General features: G+C 40.8%; 1 protein-coding gene across 2 annotated transcripts in view; it reads left to right on the top strand.

Annotated features, from left to right (window-relative positions):
• KIAA1328 overlaps positions 1–23,976 on the top strand; it is a 268,352-nt gene that overhangs the window by 194,174 nt on the left and 50,202 nt on the right. Inside the window, exons 8-9 of one of the 2 annotated variants that reach the window (XM_084628572.1) lie at positions 58–159; positions 22,217–22,398. In XM_084628572.1, coding sequence (XP_084484698.1) covers positions 58–159; positions 22,217–22,398 — 284 coding nt within the window. The remainder of the gene's footprint in view (positions 1–57; positions 160–22,216; positions 22,399–23,976) is intronic. The other variant, XM_084628573.1, reaches the window with a different exon arrangement.

Here is a 23,976-nt window from a genome sequence, read left to right on the forward strand (position 1 = left end):
GGCTGCAGATACAATAGCTTCCCCAGGATGTAAAGCTAACTAACTCCACATTTCCAGATTTAAGGGCCAAGTTTTTGATTCAGACATGGTCACTGATGAAGCACCAGGCGGGCCAGGAGGACCAACCCTTATGATGAATGGCACTGGCATGGGGCTAAGGTAATCTCTTTTATTTTCTTTTAACCATTAGCAAGTACTTTTAAGTGTTGGTGTATTTTCTTCGTTCTCAAAAAGATGTTATTGGCTGCCAAGTGCATATTTTTGGTCTGTATTTCTATTTGAGCTGGGTTAAATGCTGCTAACCAGGAAAGACCTCATGAAATAGTCTAGATTGGTCTCTAGCTTGGCTCATGCTGCAGGACTATAAAATTGAGCAGTAGGCTGGTGCCCAGACTCTGGAACCCTCCTCCATCAAAGGGTCCCAGAGCCTGTATGTCTACACTGCAGTTTTATAGCCCTGCAGCCGAAGCTAGCTGACACAGGCCATCCAGGAGTGTTTTAATGCAGTGTAGATATACCCTGAGTCTCTCTGTGCCTCAGTTCCTCATCTTTATAATAGCAATAATGCTATCCTTTGTTGTCTTGTCTTTTTAGATTGTAAACTGTTCAGGCCAAGGACTGTCTTACTAGGCGTTTGTACAGTGCCTAGCACAATGGGACCTTGATCTCAATTGGGGCCTCATATAATTAATAATTGTCTGATCTGGCAGTCCTTACTCATGCAAAATTCCCAATGAAGTCATGCTAACTTTCATGTTTTCTGAGGTCAGTTGGGAGTTCTCTGAGTGTGTGGTAGATAGCTGTGGCATTTCCCCATGACTGGAGGAAGTCTACAAGTGCACATGTGGTCGATCTCCATCTTAATGGCACTTCTGGATCACCTGTCCTCGGTCCCATTTGGAGCATGAAAATCTCTTTTGCTTCTAAAACCCTTCCCGGATACAATTCCCCTTTCTGGTCTCTGACCTGACTGACAGTGCAGTCTCTTGCCTGAGGTTAGTCAGTTTGGCATTATATATCTTTTGGCGCTGAGGCGTTGGTCAAAGGCTTTGTGTAAGACCTCTTCTCAGCAAAGCAGGAAGGAGAGAATAAAAAAGTATACAGGCCTCTCAGTGCCAAAGAAAACCTTTCTCACTCTTTAGGGTGCTAAAGCAAACTGCTAGACAAGAACTCTAGGTGTCAGAAGTGTCTTCCTAGGGTCAGTCCTTTTCTCCTACCTCCACACATTGACTGGACATGGTAGAATAATAAGGGTAGACTCAGGCTCAGTAGTGTGTTGGCTCATCACAAGCCAACCCTGCAGTCTCTGACCCAATAAATGCTCTTCTCATCCCAGCAAATCATGAACAGCAAGCAGCAGAACCCAAGTAAATGTGTGCACCCAGGAAGGCAGCACTTGCTGCTGGACCAGAAATTTCAGGTGTGCCTTCTGTGGTTCTAATCTCTCTTCTGCCCCCGCTCTCCCCAAGCTTACCAACCTTGGGTTAGGTGTTTTTTGTTTTGCTGTCTGGTGAATGGTATTCATTTCCTTCTGTATTTTCTTTTCTTCAGTCTTGGTTGGGGATGGGATGGTAGAGGAATAATTGGACCTACAAATTTACACTAATTGTGAGCTCCACAGTGAGAAGTGAGTGAAAGTTCATAAAATGTCGCAATAAGCTGTCATAAATGTTGATGGGAAAAGGTGAAAAAAGAGAGAGGCTGAATTAGCCCAAACAAAAAATCCCACTGATATAATTCAAGGACTGTGTAAACAAGGATACTGTAAGACTGGAAATCAATGAACCAAAATTGGTGTGTTGGAAATCCATAATTGGTTGACAAAATAACGTGGGGGTGGGCTATTCCACCCCCACTCTCTTCTGAGGTCCTTCTAAGAAGAAGACTTTGTGGGGAGAACTGGCTCCTGCAATGCTGGCTGACTGAAAGAACAGGAAGGAGCGAACTTCACCTTCATGGCTGCCACCCCCACTGTGTCTTAGGATCCTGGTCCTCCTTCATCCTAATTGAGAGAAATGTCCTGACCAGATCAGTCCAGAAAGAAAGGGACCCCGATGACATCCACTGGCTTTAGTTACATGCTGAACACCACTTGGGATGTGAAACTTTGTCATATATACTCCCTCCCAGTTTGTCCTTTTCCTTTCCCACTTTATTTCTTTTTTCCTATCCCTCTCTTTTTGTTTTCTATTTAATAAGAGCCTGGCCAAGACTGTATATTTTGTAACACCGCTGTATCTCTGTTACAGGAAAGAGGCTGCTAAAAAGAATGCCCTAAACAGCTCAATGTTGGTATAAGTTTGCCAGGTCTTGGAGTGGCTAATAAGACCATGGGCTATGCTTGTATTTTTCGAGCAGTGAGGTTGCAAGTGACATTCAACACCAGGGACAGTTGCTGTATTTTCTATCTTTGCTGTTCTTTTCTTCCCCCTTTGTTTGTCTTGTTATGCCTTCTGGGAAATAGGATTGGACTTGCACAACAACAGCAACAACAATAACTCCAGTGTATCCGACTAACTACTTCTCATTTACCCAAAAGGACAGTTATTCCCATCTTTAATGCTCTCTAAGAGATCATCAGGCAAGGGTTTTTTTTTCCTTCGAAAGATCCTCTCCTGCTAAATGGAATGAGGATGTTGTTAAAATGAAAGCCTCACTTAATACCTTGCATTTCATATACTTTAACTGGTTTTCCTTCTTTCTGTATCTTTAATAAAAAGTTAAAAAGGATGTTTAATAGTGTGTTTGCCATTGTACTAAGCAATCTGCGGTCTGTGTGTACCAAACCCTGAACCTTGTTTACCACTGTTTAATGTTGGACAGCGACAGGGACATGTCAATACCTTCAACTCTTTTGACTCATGTATTCCATCTAAATTAATACAACAGTGGGGTGTGATATCTTCCTCATGGACTTGCTAGTTTGTTCTTTCGCCTATATGAGTTACTGATTATCCAGTAAAAACAACAAGGAATCCTTGTGGCACTTTAGAGACTAACAGATCTCATTAGACTGACCTCACACTTGGTAAAGCAACTCCCATCCTTTCATGTATTTATACCTGCTCCTTTATTTTCCACTCCATGTATCTGATGGAGTGGATTGTAGCCCACGAAAGCTTATGCCCAAATAAAGTTGTTAGTCTCTAAGGTGCCACAAGGACTCCTCGTTGTTTTTGCTGATACAGACTAACACGGCTACCACTCTGAAATTTATTTGGGCATAAGCTTTCCTGATTATCCAATCACCTTTGTGTTAACAAGTAGTGGAGTCTATTTAATTTTAAACTTAGGTTACCAGCAGAGCTGAGAAGGAGAGTCCTAAAAGTGATCCTCATTTATTTTTTCCTGTTTTACAAAACCATGTGATTCCATGATTACTGTAGCAAAGGAGATTCAGAAAATAGATCTAGTTAAATATATTATAGGATTGCACTCTGTTGAGGAGAAATGTAACCTAGAACATCTGCAAGTCTTTTTGCAATAGGTTGCCAAAACCTACAAAAGTCTACTTAATATAGGGGGGGAAATGAAGAAAAACTGCATTGTTTAGAAAATGAGTTCCAGATTTTATAAGGCTTTTTCCCTTTCTCTCTCTCTCTCTCTCTCTCATTCCCTTGATTAAACCCACAGTAATTTTTCAAAGTTAATATGCATTTCTGCAGTCCCAAGTCACAACGCCAGCTGGTTCCAAAGTTTGGCAGCAAGGCATCTGAAAGTTTGTTTCTTGTACTCAGTCTTCAGTTTTGCAAAGGTTACCAGATGAATGCTCCCTAAATAATTTAATCTAATGTAAGGCTGGAAGAGGCTATGAAGACAAGTCCATTTGTCTCCTTTATGCATTTGAATATAGAAGTGATTTTTTTTCAGTCTCAGAAAAGGGTGCGCGTGAGTGTGGCTGGAATGGGAGGTGGGAACTGTTCTCTTCTAAGCAATCTGAAAGTTGTAGTGAAATGTCAAAGGCTTCTTGCTGTAGAAAATATTAAGAATCATGATGGAAAACCAACCCTGTTTACCTTCCAGTTTGGATGAGCTTCTCAAGGGAACCTCCCCAAAACGTAATTTTAATTTTCAAATAACCAAAGCTCAGTTTAAAATTCTCTTGGTATTTTTAAAAAAAAATGCCAAAAGTATTTAAAATATTAAAATTGCTCGAATGAGACCTTGAAATTTACAAGTAAAATAAATAATACAATCAAGAACTGAAAAACATAGATTTTTATAATTAACAGCTCATTTTGAGTTAATTATCTACAATTACCAAAATCTAATTGCAATTTATTCTGTATTATCTGTGGAGAGAATCGTAGGTAAGGGAATCTGCATCATTGGCATTCATAGGATGGGTACAAATAATGGACGGGCCCTTAATGGAAAAACAAAAGCAAATAGGAGCATGCAGCTGTGCCAAGCTAGCGAAAGGTAATTGTAGTCAGAAATGAGGTATGTATTTTAAAGGCATCTTGTCATCTCCTGTAGAGCATAATTTTTTACCTACTTGAAGAAAAGATTTCAAGAGCAAATACAGAGCAGTTTGATTTCTGTCTGAGCTATTCATGGCTATCAGCCTGTTTGTGGAAGGGGAAACTTTGACTCTGGGGAGCACTTTAAATATACCGAACTTTTGAATGTGTGTTTCATTTCCTCTACCATAAGTACCCTTTACAGTTTAACTAATTATCAAAGTCTTTCAACAAATGTTGCCCATCTCTGCCTGCTTGGATCCTCCTGATGCGAATTTGTAATGCTGAATTTGTCACTTCACTGTCAGGTGTAAACAGAAGGAGGGACTTGTTTGGGAGGAATGCTCTTTTCCTGATACACAGATTGGCCATCTCTAGGCAGCTGAAGAATCTGCAGTTGCAGGATTTCCAGTTCTCCCAGGCACAGCCATGGGAGCAGGGGTTTATTAGGGATAGTTTAAACTAGCTTGGTGTGCACATGGGTGAGTCCAGGACAGATCTTCAGCAAGAGATGTATAACTTCTAAAATTAGAGGCAAGTTCGGTTTGTAGAATTTCTTTTCAAGTCTTCCCCAGGGTGTAAGATGCTTTAAAATATTCAAAAATAAAAGCATAACCTTCTGTATTTGATTAGCTTAAAACAGCTTTTAAAAACACATTCCCTATCTCTCAGGTGCCGATGCCTGGTACATGCTCAAGTACCCACTCCCTGCTCATTCAGGAGGATCAGTTGACGTGGCACCTGCTTTTGTGCATACTCCTGATAACTGCATCAGGAAGAGTGGAATTTTAAAACAATCCACTACTTTCCCCTTTGTTTAATCTTACTTTTGAATATGAATATAGTACACCAGGGAAATGAGGTCTGTCTAATAGCTCTGACTAGAGCCAGGTATAGTTCAGTGAGATGCTGTGCAAGGACCCCTCCTTTTAACTTTCTGTGTGCTTAAATTCTAACCTCTAGCATTCCTTGCTGTTGTATCGCTTCATCCCTTCAGCATCTCTGTCAATGCACCTTGTTCCTTTCTTACCTATAGCACCCTCTGCTAATCCATTGCTGGGTCCTCACACAACTCTGCCAGCCTACCTCAACCCTCACCTGAACATGTTTTCATGTAGGAACATTTGAGAAAATTAGTATCAAATATGTTTGTTATATAGAGGCACGCTTTGAATGGACAGTACCCGTTATAGGATTTTTTTCCTTCAGTGCTAGAGATTTCCAGATGTAATTTGTAGCCACTTATGTCATCAAACACTTTTCTCATTTGTGTGTGTGGATCTATCTCACCCTTGTGTGTTTTTCCCTCTTATATTTTTAGTTAGCTGGAAATATCAAACACAGAATTTAATAGCACTTTCCCTCTATTGAAATGTTCGTTGTTATGGTGATAGTTCCAGGAGGGAACACTCTCAAGGGTCTTTTAGAAAATTTTATGTTTACGGTATAACTTTTTTATTATTTTATGAGAGAAGGTGACAGTTATCTTTGCTCCTTGTTAAATACATATTATTGACTCTATTTTTTTTTTAGGATTGTTTGAATTGTTATGTATCTTGTGCTAGCTATACCGATGTGTCCAAATATTCAAGACAATTAAATACAAATGCAAAAGAATGACTTGCCAGGCATGTGATTTCACACACACTTTGTTTAAAAAAAAAAAATCAATTCTCACAATTATGCAAATGGACTTCTGTCCTAACCTTCAGCACCCCAGCATTTCCAGTCCTTGAGGACTCCATCACATACAACTTTGCCAGTGCATTTCAGTAGCAAACGGCAGCACCCCTGTTATTTCACACCTGGGGCCATCTGTCAATTCTCCTCAATCACGACATGCATCACCTCCTGCTATTCCAGTCTGGAGTCTCTAGAGAAGAAACTGCCAATCGTGCCAGAATGTGCAGTGTTTCACTAAGACCACCAAATTCCAATTCATTTATGAGTTGTTCCCTGGTCTCTAGAGGTGCGTTTAATAACCCAATGTGCCACTTAGGCAACTTAATGCATTTACTGAATGCAGCTGGCTAGGATTTTTTTCTTCTCCTCCTGAATATTTTTAAAACTGGCATATTGACAGCATTAAAACAGACAGAAATCAACTGTGCTTGCAAATGGCTTATAGGATCTTTTTAACTTTGGGTAGCTGGAAACTGCTTGCCCATTTGTTAGTGTCCATTTTAACACCCAGGCTTTCTTTCTCTGTGGCAGATTATTTGACACTGAAGTTGGTAGCATATTCAGCTGGGAAACTCAGAGAAAACTTGTTTGGTCAATAAAAATATACTTGATGTTTCGGCAAGAAGTGCAAATGCTGAATTAGCTGCAGAGACACATCTCTGAGTAATAAATATAACCACAGCATCTCTCCAACAGATATCTGCCCTAGTCCGTTGTTACATAACAGGAGACTTTATACTGAATTTTCTGCACATTTTTACTTCATTACAGCCACGTAGGCCAGGGTACATCTGCACTGCAAAATAATGAAATAAAAAAACAACCCCGCATCAGTGAGTCTCAGAGCCCGGGTCTGCAGGCTCGGGCTCATGCTATGGCACTAAAAATAGCAGTATAGATGTTTCTGCTCAGGCTCTGAGACTCATCCCCTTCACCAGGTTTCAGAGCCAAACTAGGAATGTCTGTTTTTAGCGCCATAGCACAAGCCTGTGTCTGTAAACCTGGGCTTCGAGACTCGCTGTTGCAGATGTTTTCTTTTGCCATGTAGATATACCCACACAGGCTGAAAGAATAGTAGCTTTTCTTATTCTACAGAAATAATTCTGCCCTTAAGTTGGTGATCAAAAGTTTATTTCAAGATTTTTGTGGAAGTCTTTTTTTTTTTTTTTTTTTTTTAACCAGCCAACAATGTTTGTTATTCTGGGGAGCCTAAAGCTTCATTTCCACTTGCACTGGTTTTTTTGATAGATAACCACATTCTCAGGTTTACTTTGAACTACAGCAGTTTTCTATCCTGCTCTTATCTGAACTGTACCTGATCTCTTCTTAGGATCACGTATGTCACATATAGCAGTCCAAATTAGCCTGAACAGGAAGCCTATGGGTGGGCGGCAGCTTAGTCAGTCTTAGTGGAAAGATGGCGCTAACTTGGTTTACAGCTGTAGTCTTCAAAAAGCAAAATAAGCTTGTATTTAGCGAACACTTGTGGAAAGAGGGTGGGATCAGGGGTCACTGGATGTCACTGGTAATTTTTATACAGTAAAAACCAGCCACTTGTGAATTTTCCAAAGGCCTGGATCTGTTAATGTGTAATGATAGTGCATGATAAATCTCCTGGTGTGGCTTTGTGACTTCATATATTGAAATTGAAAATGTTCTGGAAATTTGGCATGTGTGGTGACGAAATCTCTCGTTTTCCCTCTAGCTAGTGTAAGTTTGTTCACCATGCTTTCCGGGTGTTCTTTCCTGTGCCGACACTTGGAAACAGGGAAAGACATTTTTCAGAGCACTTGCAGTTGTCTCTTTTTGAGGACACATTAGAGCTAGTAGGTCACTCCATGACTTACAACACTCTTCTGAAGCCTAGCTTGATTAGTTTTAATATAGATTGCCTTTCTTATATGTAACTGTGTATCTTCTATTTAGTTTTAAGAAATTATTCTTAAAGTAACTAGTATTTTAATGTATATTTTCTTGTGTCCCAAGAAAGGAAAAGTTGAGCCAGATCGTAGGAAAACAAAATGTTCTGGAAGGTGCTTTTGAATTAGCTATATTTGGAACCTACCCTTACAACTATCAAGCCGTTTAAAATCTGAAGTGATGGGGCAGTACTTGGAACAAAAGCCATTGGTATTACAAAATGAAAGAAAGAAATCCTCCATACCCTGCTATTTCTGGCCATGATCGCAGCTGCACCAAGCTAAACCCTCTTTTTCCTCCCTCCTGTGACCTTGGCTGTGCTTCAGCATGCAGAGAACTGAAGCAAAAAGCAAACTGTACTAAATATTACATTCTGTCACTTGTAGATATACAAACTTCATAGAAGGATAACGTCATGTGACCTTTCTCTCTCTCTCTCTCTCTCTCTCTCTCTCTCTGAAGTGGACTTTATGCATTTGCAACTAAAATTATGGTGATGTAAAACTTTCCAGAGTGTAATGATATTTTGAATTGAGCTCTGCTGTTTTCCAGGAGTGCTTTGTCTTTGCAAAACTGCCCATTACATTTATAACAGTGCTAATTTTTGAGAGCCACACAGAGAAAATTTTAGATTCAGCCCAGCTGACTTGTTCTTCACACTGCCCCTGTGGTGCAGAGGATTGATTTTTGTGTTTCTTTTGATATTTGGCTTTCTTTCCTCTGGTACTCAGTGCTTCAGGCCTTAATCCTTTAACCTTGAATCTGAGCATCAGGGCTTCATGAGGGATCAGGCCGTTTGATGGAGAGAGAACTTCCTTTGTTGTACCAAATGGCTGGGAGTGGTACAAAACAAGGCAGATCTCCAGATAGTTTATATTTTTCTGTTGTGTTAAAAGACTATAAACAGAGGATGGGTTTAGTGGGGATTATAAATAATCTAGAGGAATGTAGGGTATTAGAAGCAACAGGAAAGAGGTAATGACTTTTTCTTTAACATTTCACCAATAACCAGTCTATCATGAGAGATGTGTATTGGGCTGCCAACTGTTATACGGCATTCTGATTTGGGTAGTGGTTCAAAGCTCATCATGTCATGGCAGTGTGGTCTCTGATGGAACAGGGGGAAAAGGCTTTTCAGCTTCTCAAAGGGCAGTAGTTGTGGCTGCAGCAGCTTGCTTGCCCTACCCAATGTAGAGAACGGTTTTGCGGATGGCCGGGCGAGTTCGTACTTTATAGAACCATTAATTAAATGTTATAACGCAGCTAAGCATGGCATTCCTAACTTCATGAATTCTATTATGAATGGCCTTTTCGTATTCTTCATCTCATTATATTAATGCATGTGACCTGAAATTTAGCTAAAGTTGTTGTTCAGGTTAACTTTCATTTAGTGCTTGCCCTAATTTTAGAAACAGTATGATCTTTAGATTTTTATGGAGAGAATATTTTTGTGGTGTTTTTTGTTTTTTTGCAGTGCTATTTTATACCATTTCTCTTGGAACTAGTTTTGAACCAGTTTCTTCTCACAAAGAGAGGACTGAGGCATTTCTTGATTTTCCCAGATATTATGACATCTGCCTCCACAGATTGAGCTATCATCACTATGCCAGTAACTCTTTTACCCTTTGCTTCTCTGGTTGACTTGCTGTCTGATCAACCCTAATCTGGCAAAAACGGTGCTCTTTTCTTTTCTTTCTGAGACTCTCTCTGCTTCCGGTATTGACAATACTACGATCCTCCCTGTCACTCAGACTTGTTCGGTGGCTCATGGGAGGGACACAAAGGGGGGCACCAGCTAAAAGGGGGTACGTGACCTCCCCACCTGACCCCCCCCAGCCTGGAGCCCCCGTGCTCTTCCCGTCCCCTCCCCTCCCCATCCCACGTTGCCTGGGCAGGGACTCTATCCTCCTGCTGCCCTGGGAACCGGAGCAGAACGTGGCTATACCACCCCCCAGCCCTGTCCTCAGGTGAAGCTGTACAACAGACCTCAGATAGGAGATGCAGCTGCATGGAAGGGCTGGGGTCGGGGTGGGGCTGGGGGCAGTCCCTGCTCCTTTCGCCACTGAGGTTCCCTGCTGAATGTGCCCCCCCCGGCACCTGGGGAGGGGCATGTGACCCTTCTTGCCCCCCCACCCCCCATGCGTCTCCTTGACACTTTTCCCCATCCTTTTCCTCACACCCCTAGGCTGTTGCCGCATGCTGCTGCTTTTTCCTCCACAACATACTTTAAAAATTAAGCACCTTGATTTTGTGAAATCATCTCTAGCCTCCCTTATATCCATTTCATTCACCTCCATTTAAAATACAGCTGCTAAGACTAATTATCTTGCTGCGCAATTAGACAATGTTACTCCTCTCTTTGAAACCCTCTGTTTGCAGCTGCTTGCCTATAGGCATTGTGCAAATCTACCCTGGCCTGCAGCTCACATTGTATTGTTATATCCCCTTATTTCTCGTCACTCCATCAATAACATGAGCATCAATATCTCCTTTTTAAGTTTATCACTTCTTTTCCTCCATGCCTCCTCTTACTGTATCCCCTATGCATATAAAATCCACTGGAAGCTGTCTCCAAGAGTCTTTTGGCATTGGAACCTGCAGTCAATAGAAGGTCACTGCATGGTGGTACTTAGCATTGGTCTAGATCCTTCCTGTTTCTTGTCCTGCCTCTCCCCGCCCCTTTACTTGGAGTTTGTCCTTGGTTTTGTTGTTTGTTTGTTTGTTTGTTTTTCCCCTCCTAATCCCATTGAGAAGCAAAGAGGAACTCCTCCAAAGAGCTGTAAACTAGGCTCCCTTCTTTCAGGAGAGGAGACAAAGAGTGCTCCTTTCTCTGCCTTTCACTTTATTTTGTCTCCTGGTTGCCTAGCGGATGGTACCACAACACCAATAACTTAAAATTTTCTGCAGGATAAGAGAAAGGCCTCAGTTGGTTTTTCCATTCTTCAGATACGGTGAACTATGGTATGCAGAAAAGCCAGGGTTCCTTGGGCCAGGCACTGTACAAACATGGAACGAAGAGAAGGTCCCTGCCCCAAAGAGGTACAATGTGACCAACACTTCCATGTTTAAGAGTTCAAAACAAAATAGTGGGCAAGTAACTGCAGCCCTGGGACAACAGTAAGTGTTGTGCCTTACCCTTTTGTGTAACTGCATGCCCTTCTATTTAATCAATAAGCAGTTAATAATTGTCTCACTCTTTTATTGTCCCCCTCCCTGTTTGTCTGTTGTATCCATCTGTTGTGTCTCAGTTTGTACTATAAGGTCTTCAGGATAGAGGCTATCTTTTTGTTCTGTGTTTGTACAGTGTGTAGCACACAGTTACAGGCTGGGGCCTCTAGCTGCTACCTCAATGTAAATAAATTACAGGTAAATGAAGAGCCACCATACCATATTGCTAGCATGGTACATTTAGTACTGTATTGGGTTGTGACTGACATTTCCTGATAGTTCAGACCATTATCATTACTTTAAAACAGAACCATGCAAAACTCTACTTTCTACTACCTGAAATTCAGTCACTCTTTTTGATTGGCAGATAAAATATCATTTATATATTCTTACCATCCTAGTCATAGTTGCAGTGAGTAAACAGATATTTGTAGCATCTTTCATCACAGTTCTGAAAAGTGTAGGATTTTTGGTTTTCCTTGGGATCTTAACATAACGAGCAGGAGGCAAATGTTAAGTGTGTCCCTTAAGCATCTGGGCTGACCCAGTATTCTGTGACATTGTATTCAAAGTAAGTCCATGTGCTAAAAGGAAAGCCATAGGAAGATTTTGATGAAACACTGGTTAAAACTTTCAAACTTGGGTGCCTACAGTAATGCGTCTAAATTCATATTTAGACACCTAAATAAATGACTTTATTTTTCAGAGGCACTGAGCACCAAGGTGAATCAAGTGGTTTTAGTAGATTCAAGCCAAATGAAGCTGCCAGTTTTGAATTTCTTAAATCTTTACTAAAAACTCCTTCATCAAAAGTGACTCTCTGCAGAGTAACATAATCTAATAGTTAAAGTAATCTGCAAAATTCTACTTACCCAGGTGTTTGAGGGTTTTTTTAATGGGTCACTAAAGTTTCACATTTTTTATTATTTATAATAATCACCATCACAATGAAGGCATGTGATGGGTTATTTTTTTTTTGTATTTTTGACCTAGGAGGGTAAATTTCATGACTATTTTTGAAGGCTGGGCTAGAGCATGGGACTTGGGAGTCACGAGGCCTGGCCATCTGACTCAGTTTATGACCTTGGAACTTTAATTTCTCTGTTCCTTGGTTTCACCACCTTCAAAATAGGGGTAATAACATACCATACCTTTTTTTTTTTTTTTTTTTTGCGCAATTTGAAGCTTAATGTCTGTGAAGTTCCACTTTGTCCTTGAATAGAAGATGGGGGTATAGAATCAATGCTGTGGATCTGTGCCAGAAAATAATATAAATACTAACTATTATTAACTCATGGCTCCACCTAGAGGTATTATAGGATTCACTTCAAGTAGGTTTCTTTGGAGGAATCTCCATCCTTAGAAGTTTTTAAGGCCCGGCTTGACAAAGCCCTGGCTGGGATGATTTAGTTGGTGTTGGTCCTGCTTTGAGCAGGGGATTGGACTAGATGAACCTCCTGAGGTCTCTTTCCACCCTAATCTTCTTTGATTCTATGATTCTTTGCACATTCCACACCCTGCAGTACCTGTGTACAACAGTGCAGATCCTAAGCATCCATTGCTTTAATTATGGATCTCTTTAAAAATATCTTACTTGGAGGATGCTATCAGATCTTGTTTTTCAGTCTTATTGTCCACCCCTTTCTGTTACATTCACATTTATCTTCAGTGAATGGTTGTTCTGTCATGTAACCCACTGGCAGAAAGAGTGGTTTCAAAATAGCTCTTCATTTTCTGAGAGGTACTGCTATCATCAGCTGTGCATCTGTTTTAACACTCTTCTGGAGGAGCTGGTGTGTATATACTTACTATTTTATAAAGTACATGAAAACAGAAGGGCTCTTTCACCGTGCTGATGGGTGCTTGCACTTCTGAAAAGACACACTAAATTTTGAGCATTATTTTACCAGCTTGGCTTGCAATGGTAGCAGCACTATGGTAAAGCCCTTTGTTCTGTTTGGACCAAGGTAATAAGGGGATGTATTGTTTTCAGAGACCTTCTTCAAGACCGAATTGAAATACAATCCAGGATGTTTGGTTAGGTAATAGTTTGCATATGGCATTTTGCTGGGTGTGTAGTGGATGAGGCTGCCTCAGAGCCACTTGAAAGTGATTCTTGGATAAGGCACCAAAATGGCGTGCAGGTGTATGGTTTTCATCTTACCCATGAGGGTTATGCTGTTTGATCAAGAACTGTAGAAGTTTGGATTTAGTTCAAAAACTTTGTTTTGTCCTAAACAGGCTTTTGCATCATTCCTTATGGTGCTTTCGCTGTTGAGAGCTGGGCAGGCTTTTCAGATATACAGAGGCTGTATTGAAGGATCGTTTTTATACCTGTGACTTGACATTTACATGACTTTCTTTTGTGAAGGCTGACAGCGCTGCTTGCTAGAACGACAGCTGCTCTACTCTGCTCTATAAAAAAGGCCAAACACACAATTGCAGCATTTTGTCCTGCCAGAGCTTTACCAGCCTGCCTTCTGTGGTCATTTCTACATGACTGTATCAAAAGCTTTGTGTTGGAATTTTCTTTTGGATTCACTCTCTGGCGGCAGAAAAGGAGAGAAATTATCAGAGATCATTTAATTGTTTCTTAGGGCAGCCAGTTAGGCTGAGAGGGAGTCAAACTATGACTAACTTGCAGCAGAACCAGGACACGGCTTTGGAGGGAAGACATAACTGCATAATTTTAAGAGCCATTTAGCTTTTTTACCTTTAATTAGGTATGTGCATGAATGTTGATATCCAGGTTATAGTGAAACCGATATCTTAGGCACCGACTCCATGGGTGCTCCAGTGCTGAAGCACCCACAGAAAAAAATTAGTAGGTGCTTAGTACCCACCGGCAGCCAATCTTCTCTCCCAAGCCCCAGTCCCGCCCGCCTGCAGCCTCTGCTGATCAACTCCTTCCCCTCCCTCCCTCCTAGTACCTCCCGCCTGCCTCAGATCAGCTGTTCCGCAGCATGCAGGAGGTGCTGGGAGGGAGGGGGAGGAGCGGGAATGGGGTGCTCTAGGGGGAGGGGTGTGAAGAGGTGGGGTGAGGGCAGAGAGAGGCAGGGTCGGGGTGGTGCCTTGGGGGAAGGGGTGGATTGAGGGTGAGGCCTGGGGCTGAGTGGGGGTTGAGCACCCCTGGGGAAAATTAGAAGCCGGCACCTGTGACCAATACCTAGAATGATTTTTTGCGGGGGGGGGAGCTTACTTCTTAGAAGATATGATGCTATTTTTATTTTAGATTTCTATTAACTTACAAAATACCCAGTTACAAAATTATCAGGATAATGACTCCTTCCCCACCCACAAATACTTAGTCCCTGCCCTAGGGAAAAGCCTGAGAAAAAAGATGGGCTTGAGTTGTAGAGATGGGTGTGCATTTCTAGGAGGAGGAGACCTGCCTCTTTATAGCAGCCGTTGGATCCCACCCATGTCATTAGTATGCCCATGTGTCTTACATAAATGCCAGGTTTTATAATTCGGCCATGAAAACTCACTCTAGGCTTAAGTGTGATCTTCAAGGTCTCTGCCAGAGCCAGGTTTTTTCTGTCTTTTAAAGAACAAGAAAGTTAAGTTTAGATTTTTTTCAAACACTTTTCTGTTTCTGTGGTAAAAAGCGTCAAGGATTTTAACAGCGTGTTTTTGATGCAATTAATCTACTCGTGACCAGATTGCTTTAGCCCTTAGGAACTCAAGGGTGGTCATACTGACCAACAATAAACTGCACTGAGTATGCTCGTTCTGTGCATTTCCCCTCCGCCTGCAATGCATGATCCACCCCATATTCCAGAAGAGTTCCTCCCTCTAGTGCTTCCTAGGCCTCTGTTAAGAATACCATCTCCTGCATGATTGAATGGCCAGTATCATTCATCTCACCCACTTGTTTTTAGCTATCCTGCTCTTCAGCACAGAACTGCTCTGGTTTCGTGCATGGAAGTATTTACCCCCATTCTCCCTCAGCCTCTACCGCCCACCCTTTTGCTACTTCTGGACAGAGACAATGGGCATGACCCAACAGCATGTGAGAGGCCAGATGGTTCAGTGATCGGGACATTAGTCTAAGACTTGAGACCTGGACTCAATTCCCTGATTCACCACAGACTTCTGCAAGTGACTTAGAGCTAAAGTTTTAAAAGTATTTGGGCATCTAACTCCCATGTCTAAGGTGCTATCCACCTGGGAATTGCTAAGTTTCCTTAGTGGTTAAGGGGATTCCAGCATCAAATATGTATTGTTTGTGCTGATTGCCAGTCTTGCACCATTAAATGTTACACATTCTTGGCGAGATTGTAATTGCAGCAAATTGCACCCTTGCACCATTAATAAAGTTGTTGGTGTATGTTTGTTTTTTAAATAGAAATTGCAGAGTGGAAAAACAACATTACTGCAGAGTTTGCTTTTGGAACAAACCACCCAATGCAATCTGTTACTTTACTGATGGCTAAACTCCCAAGCCCTGGACTCAACAGGGTAACATTAAGGCAGCCATCTGTTGAATTGCCTCCCATTTGTGGGTTTCTGACTGGTCCCGGTGTAGTCTTGTGTTCTCTGGCTACTGCTGATCTGCAGTGGAAAATGTGTGTATAGGTCAGAGTTCAGTGGAAGGCGAGACTCCAGAATCGATGGCTGGGAACCAGTCAGTTGAACACTGGCTATGGAACAGGAAACAGATTCAGCCTGTTTACACCCAAGAGGTTTATAGTTAGTGCCACTCTGTTGCTAGGACTAGAGCTTCTCTGCTGCTTCGGAAGCTTAGCACTTCAACAGATCTGTGGTGTTCCATTTCGAGAGCAAGGCTACCATTATGTTAGATTGATTCATCAGCATGAGCAGCTAAAACAAGTTAAATTCTATCATAGGTTCCCTGCATTTATTTAAAAATGAATTTAGTTGGCTCTAAATGGACATTTATTTTAGTGTCTTGAAGAAGTGACTTTCCTCTGTTAAAGCAAAATAATGTATCTATATGCTGCCCTAACTTGAACAGTACATAAAGATTAGTAAATAAGACCACATTAAAAATACTTATAATGTAAGTAACATGGCTCCCAATAGCCTTTCTAATGTCCATTAATGCTTATTCTGAGGATCAGAGCTCATTTTACTGAGCCATTTAGTCAAACCGTGTGATTATTTAGAAAGTTAATTCATGCATACTAAAATCTAGCTTAAGTAATGCAGAGGGTAGGAGGTAAAACTCTACGGAGACGATAGTCCTTTTTGTTATTTAATGATCAGCCATAATTAACTTGCAAATTTGAAATAATTAGAACAAATTAAAGGTATTTAACTTTGCCTCCCTAAAGAAAAATTTAAATTGCACCAAATGCAGCTTTAAATTATTCAAGTCTCAGAGGTCTGTGCTGGATTTTTTTTTTTTTTTATAATGCCTTTTCTATGATAAGAATACCAATCTGCTTTTTGTCAGAAAGCATCCTATCAAGTAATTGTTCTTTGTGTCTAATAAATGACAGCTATTCTTCTTTGTAAAAGTATTTCGGTCTCTGAAGGCTACATCAGCATTTGCATGGCATTTTAATTCAATAAAACAAAAGGTTAATGTTTTTTTTTTTTTTTTTTACTTTTTAAGGAATGCAAATACTAGCAGTATTCAGTGGGTCCTGAATGACATTTAAAATTTGCCATTCAAGCTCAGTAGGGCTATCGCGATAGGAGGCATAGACAAAATGGAAAAAAGCTCAGGACGTGTTCCCTATTATTCTTGAAGTGTTTACAGGTTTCAGAGTAGCAGCCATGTTAGTCTGTATCTGCAAAAAGAAAAGGAGGACTTGTGGCACCTTAGAGACTAACACATTTATTTGAGCATAAGCTTTCGTGAGCTACAGCATCCGATGAAGTGAGCTGTAGCTCACGAAAGCTTATGCTCCAATAATTTGTTAGTCTCTAAGGTGCCACAAGTACTCCTTTTCTTTTTGAAGAGTTTAGGCATTCATAAGCTAGGAGGTGAGAAAAGAGAGAAAGAGTCTCTTCCTTTTTTGGTAGAATTTGTTGGCTGCTCTGGCATTAGTCTGTAGCTTAGTAAGTACCTTAACCTCTTTTGCCATACTTCTCAGTGGTCCTGTTTCAGGTAGTAATGATAAAGCTCATTGAAGATGACTATGTCCTGTACAAAGTCATATTAATCAAGCTACACTTGGATGTACTGATGTATCATATAAACTGGAAATAGATGAGGACCCATAAGGTCAGTTAGACTCCCTGCCAGTGCAGGATTGTTCCCATTGGTATATTTTCTAGTTTGAAATTTCCTAAGGTATGGGGCTTCCATCACTTCCTTTGGCAGATTATTCCACTGCCTCATAGAACTCTGTCACAGGTTAGTTTTTCCTAACATCCTCTTTGTTTCATTTCAGTACATTGCTCCTTATTAATATTATCTTGTACCACTCTTCCCCTTCCTCCTTGGTGGTTACATCCTTTCAAATAGATGTTCAGTGCATTCCTTTTTAGGGTTTGATTCCTTACTCAAGCAAAACTTTAAAGACTAAAGGAATTCCTTTAAATACTGAAGGAATAAAGCCCAATTCATTGTTTATCCAAGCTATTTTATAAGCATTTTATTGTTTCTTTGTATTAACCTTTTCAACGTCCTAATCCTTTTTGTTTCTCTTCTCTGAATTCCCTCTGGCATAGTGTTACTCAAACCCCAACTGGGTATTCTAGGTTTAACCTCACCATGTAAAGAGTATCACACTGTACCAGCAAAGTAACCTTCTCCCAGTCATTTACAACTCAAGGGTAACTGTCTTCAGAAAAAAAACCAAGGTGTACTTGTGGCACCTTAGAGACTAACACATTTATTTGAGCATAAGCTTTCGTGAGCTACAGCTCACTTCATCGGATGGATGCAGTTGAAAATACAGTGGGAAGATTTTATATACACAGAGAACATGAAACAATGGGTGTTACCATACACACTGTAATGCGAGTGATCAGGTAAGGTGAGCTATTACCAGCAGGAGAGAAAAAAAACCTTTTGTAATGATAATCAAGGTGGGCCATTTCCAGTAGTTGACAAGAACGTGTGAGGAACAGTGTGTGTGTGTGTGTGGGGGGGGGAATAAACATGGGGAAATAGTTCTACTTTGTGTAATGACACATCCACTCCCAGTCTTTATTCAAGCCTAATGTAATGGTGCCAGCAATGCCCCACTGCCATGTACATTGGCCAAACCAGACAGTCTCTACATAAAAGAATAAATGGACACAGATCAGATGTCAAGAATTATAACATTCAAAAACCAGTCGGAGAACACTTCAACCTCTATGGTCACTCGATTAGAGACCTAAAAGTGGCAGTTCTTCAACAAAAAGCTTCAAAAACAGATTCCAGTGAGAGACTGCTGAATTGGAATTAATTTACAAACTGGACACCATTACATTAGGCTTGAATAAAAGACTGGGAGTGGATGTGTCATCACACAAAGTAAAACTATTTCCCCATGTTTATTCCCCCCCCCCCCCACGTTCTTGTCAACTGTTGGAAATGGCCCACCTTGATTATCACTACAAAAGGGTTTTTTTTTCTCTCCTGCTGGTAATAGCCCACGTTACCTGATCACTCTCGTTACAGTGTATATGGAAACACCCATTGTTTCATGTTCTCTGTGTATATAAAATCCCCCCACTGTATTTTCCACTGCATGCATCCAATGAAGTGAGCTGTAGTTCACGAAAGCTTATGCTCAAATAAATGTGTTAGTCTCTAAGGTGCCACAAGTCCTCCTTTTCTTTTTGCGGATACAGACTAACACAGCTCCTACTCTGAAACTTGTCTTCAGAAAAGATTTGTAGGTTCTAATTAAATGTATTTAAAAAACCCAGAAAACATCCAAATAATGGCTGCTACCTTAAATATCTTTAAATGCTCTTAATCATGCAGAAACACAAGGGGAAAATATCTCTATAATCCTGTATTTTTGTAAAGACCTTTTTAACCAGTGAGTCTTTTAGGCCCTTTCATCAGTAGTTAGGGTTCTAATCCACCCGTTCTACACTGTATATTGCAGGAATTAGTAGATTAATTCCATGTAATTCGAATAAGATACTAATTTAGTCTGCCATACATTTTAGTAGCCACTGTGCAACATTGTTAGCGGTCATGTAGTTAGAAGCCCTGAAGTAAATGGAGGTTATTCAGAGAAGTTGTAGCCAACACTTCAGCTAGTTATTATAGGTCATGAGCCATTACATAATGTTCTGCATTAATAATACAGAACATAATAATTGTCCAACAGACACACAGGGCCCTATTAAACAATGACTAGTACAGCACATTGATTTTGAAACTTTTAATTTAGATGATATTTTCTGATGGAAACATCGGAGATCCACCTTTTTTCCTAATGTACACTATATTCAGTAGCATAATCTTTTACATGCAAATATTGTTCAAATTCATTTTGCATAGCGTATTCCATAGAAACTGTATCCCAAACTATAGAAATGTACATTCTTTGGGGCGTCTGTGTAAAACGGCACTTGTATACTCGACAGATTTTCTCTGTGTGTGTATTCTATTGATTTAATACTAAAATTTTCCTGATGTTTACATCTGCGAGCACGGCAGAGGTATGAGGAGATAAGCTGAATTCTATTGCTTCATATGCATCATCTTCCAAATTGTATCCTGTGTGTCAATCACAGGTCTAATCAGCTATACCAGGTGGGCATCCCCATCACAGGCAGTAGGCTTATCACTGAGGGCAGAAGTTGGAAGTGATTGGGTGGCAGAGGAGAATTGGTTCTGCAGGGGGCTATCGAGAAAGGACCTGCAGTAGGCAAGGCAAAAGTTGAAAGCATGCATAAGAATTTCACCAAGGGAAATGCTGCAGAAATGGTTACATTTCTTATGATATTCCCATTTCTGTAGTATCTGTTCAAAGCATATTTGCCCACACACAGGTCATATGGCAGAGGTTCTGATACACTTGTGCAGTGTGTACCACTTCTTGATAAAGGAGAGGTGATCTCCTGGACATCTCCTTTCCCATGATTCCATTCATAATTGCATGTGTCTGTGGCGACTACAGTAATACTTGCTCCATGAACCCCAATGCCACCTTTTCCTCCCTAGCACAAACCACGCATTTCTGTTTCTCCAGCTCCACCCCATGCAACTCAGCCCTGCAGCGCTAATGAGGTTCCTGGAGCTCCTAGTCACTGGCTCCCCCAGTTAGAACTCTCTTCTCTCAGTTATTGCTCAACAACCTCCACAGATTTTTCATCTCCTGCTCCCCATGCTTCATCTCTTCTATTGCCGAGAGCCCTGACTTTACCAAGATACCTGCACCTTCTACTTCAGACACTCCACACCTTTTCTTCCTGGCCCTAGCTTCCCTCCTGTTCCCAGACTTGTTCCCCTGTCATGGGTTTGCTTCCCAGCTCCGTTATAGAATCATAGGACTAGAAAGGGCCTCGAGAGGTCATCTAGTCCAGTCCCCTGCACTCATGGCAGGACTTAAGTATTATCTAGACCATCCCTGACAGATGTTTGTCTAACCTGCTCTTAAAAGTCCCAAATGATGGAGATTCCACAACCTCCCTAAGCAATGTATTCCAGTGCTTAATCACCCTGACAGAAAGTTTTTCCTAATGTCCAACCTAAACCTCCCTTGCTGCAATTTAAGCCCATTGCTTCTTGTCCTGTCCTCAGAGGTTAAGAACAACAATTTTTCTCCCTCCTCCTTGCAATAACCTTTTATATACTTGAAAACTGTTATCATTTCCCCTCTGTCTTCTCTTTTCTAGATTAAACAAACCTAATTTTTTTCAATCTTCCCTCATGTTTTCTGGACCTTGAATCATTTTTGCTGCTCTTCTCTGGACTTTCTCCAATTTGTCCACATCTTTCCTGAAATGTGGTGCCCAGAACTGGATACAACACTCCAGCTGAGGCCTAATCAGCGCAGAGTAGAGCAGAAGAATTACTTCTCGTGTCTTGCTTACAACACTCCTGCTAATACAGCCCAGAATGATGTTCGGGTTTTTTTGCAACAGACTTACACTGTTGACTCATATTTAGCTTGTGGTCCACTGTGACCCCCAGATCCCTTTCTGCAGTACTCCTTCCTAGGTAGTCATTTCCCATTTTGTATGTGTGCAACTGACTGTTCCTTCCTAAGTGGAGCACTTTGCATTTGTCCTTATTGAATTTCCTCCTATTTACTTCCGACTATTTCTCCAGTTTGTCCAGATCATTTTGAATTATAATCCTATTCTCCAAAGCACTTGCATTCCCTCCCAATTTAGTATTGTCCGCAAACTTTATAACTGTACTCTCTATGCCATTTGCTAAATCACTGATGATGATTTAGATAATGGCATAGAACACTTGCAATTCGATCATAAGTCTCAGGATATTTGGTATTTTCCTTAAAGCCCTAGCTCCTGGAGTCAAGCAATTACATGAGAATCTCAGTTTTTGTTAAAAAGAGTATGTTTCCAGCCCACCTGGCTGCAGAGAAAAGCATGTACCCTAACACTTAAGAAGAGCTGTGTGTAAGTTCGAAAGCTTTGTCTCTTTCACCAGCAGAAGTTGGTCCAATAGAATATATTGCCTCACCAACCTTGTCTCTCTCATAGAAACACCTGTAAAGAATCCATTTAGCTATAAGCAGGGAGATAACACTCATGTAAGTTTCTGAGTCAGATATGTGCATTTACACACCTTAAAACATTCTTTACTAAAAATGCGGATGTGCACGGTTAAATTACAATGAAAATGTCACTGAAGTGCATGTTCTGAAATGTTTTGTGTTGTTGAGAGCCTGGGAATTCCCTGGAGTCTCCCATTTAAGTAACTTGCTAACATTTTGATCCCTACCCAGCATGCTCTGGCATTAAAATGCTAGAGAAAATAAACAAAGCCACAGCACAGCTAGAACATTGCTGCTTCAAGACAAACTGCACAAACAGTTCAGTGCTAATGTGCGACATGTTAACAGCTCATGACCTTTCACCCCTTCCAGCTTTCCAGTGTCTAGGTATGAAGATTGCCTTCCCAAAACACCGGCACTAGGCAAAGCGTGCAAAACACCAGGGAGCAGTGGAGGGAGCAGCTTGGGGAGGAGAACAGTTGGCTTTAGTGCAAACGTGGAAGAAGGAGCCATGTGGATGTATGGAAAGAAGGAAGCCAGCAGGTCTAGAAGAGGTAAGATGAAGCTTATGCTGTCTTGTAATGTGAGTTTATTTATGGCATTTAGTAATTATAGGGATGTGTTCCTGTGTGGTTCAGTTAGATCCCAAAGAAGAGGGAGCGGATTGTAAATTGTTTAAAACAACCAAAATGTAGCTATGATAAATTTAATAGAAGTTGTAGAAAGCCCAGCAAACAGCAAGTGATTTCGTTGGGGTCCCTAACATGGGACAAAAAAACCTCAGGCCTTTATTCCCGGAAAGAATTACTTCAGCATTTTTTTTGCTTTCCCAGCAAACAGAGAATAAGTTTGATGGGGTTTGCTTTTTGTGATGTAATCTTCACATTCTCTTCCTCCCTGAGTAATGGCTACCACCATCACACCCTGGGATTTTTCCACACAAGGATGTCTTTGCAACTAGAATCTATCCTGCTCTTAGCTTAGCATCTCCACTTACGATGTGGAGAAAGCTGTCTTTCTTGGGAAGGAAGGGGGGTGGGGAATAGAAGCAGTTTGGCAGTTTCGCTGCAGAGCCTAACACAATCTTTCGTTCAATTATGAGCTGGCTTTTTTTTTTTTTTTTTTTTTTTTTTTTTTTTTTGGAACTTGTCAACCAGTTTGTGTCAGCATAAAAATAATAATAATCATAAAAAAAAGGCAAAATGAGAAAAAATGTGGTGCAGTTCTCAAAAGAACAAATAGCTTGTATTATTGGTTAAGACCGTACCAACATTAAAAAGCAGACCATGTGAAGAAACTTTTGAAAGGGTATCATCAGACTGGACCCAAACAGTGGCTGAGGTTAATCTCTTCCAAGGCACAGCTACAAAAGTTGGAAGCCTATAAAGGGCTTGTGTCCAAAAAAATCAATTTCTAATTTGAAACAAAATCATTTTTGACTAACCGGGGTTCAGGACCCATTACTTTTGCTGTATAGTCGGCTGACATTTCAGCACTTTCTGTTGTGCACAATGAATCCTAATAGTCATTTTATAACATCGCTTCACCAATCAATTTAAGCAAGAGAAAGCCATAACAATTCTGCAAAGTTTCAGGAGCAATTTTCACTGATGGTTTTCCTTTTTATTTATTTTTAACTATCATTCTTTCTTTTCTTTTGTTCTAGAAGTACCGCAGTGGTGAAATTGAGATTTTTCACATTATTTGGAGGGTTTTTTCCCTCTTGGATAAGGGTATTCCCAGGAATTATCTTCCTATCCACATGCCTCCAAAAAATCCTGGCTTCTCCCCTCATCCCTCTCATTCTGCTTCAGTTAATAAAATTACATGCTGTCTCTGCTGGCGTGGCAGTTGAAGAAGTTATCTGCCCCCACACCCTCCTTTTGAGCAAATGTCTCATGGAGATGCTGGCACCTAGGACATGGAGGTGCATGGCAAAGTTTGACTTACTGCTTTAGCGTTTTTATTGTGGCACCAGAAAAAGTTAAGAAAAGAGCTTTCAGACTGTAGAACAACCGTGGGTCTATTTACTGAGTTGGATAGCTTGTTTATCACAAGGCAAATTACCGAGCACTAATCACTGAAGTTGAAGTCTTCTGTTTTTAGTACCTTTTTAATTGGCATCCCTCTGT

Source organism: Lepidochelys olivacea (genome assembly GCF_965140295.1).
Source record: "Lepidochelys olivacea isolate rLepOli2 genome assembly, chromosome: 5".
NCBI classification, from domain to species: Eukaryota; Metazoa; Chordata; order Testudines; family Cheloniidae; genus Lepidochelys; species Lepidochelys olivacea.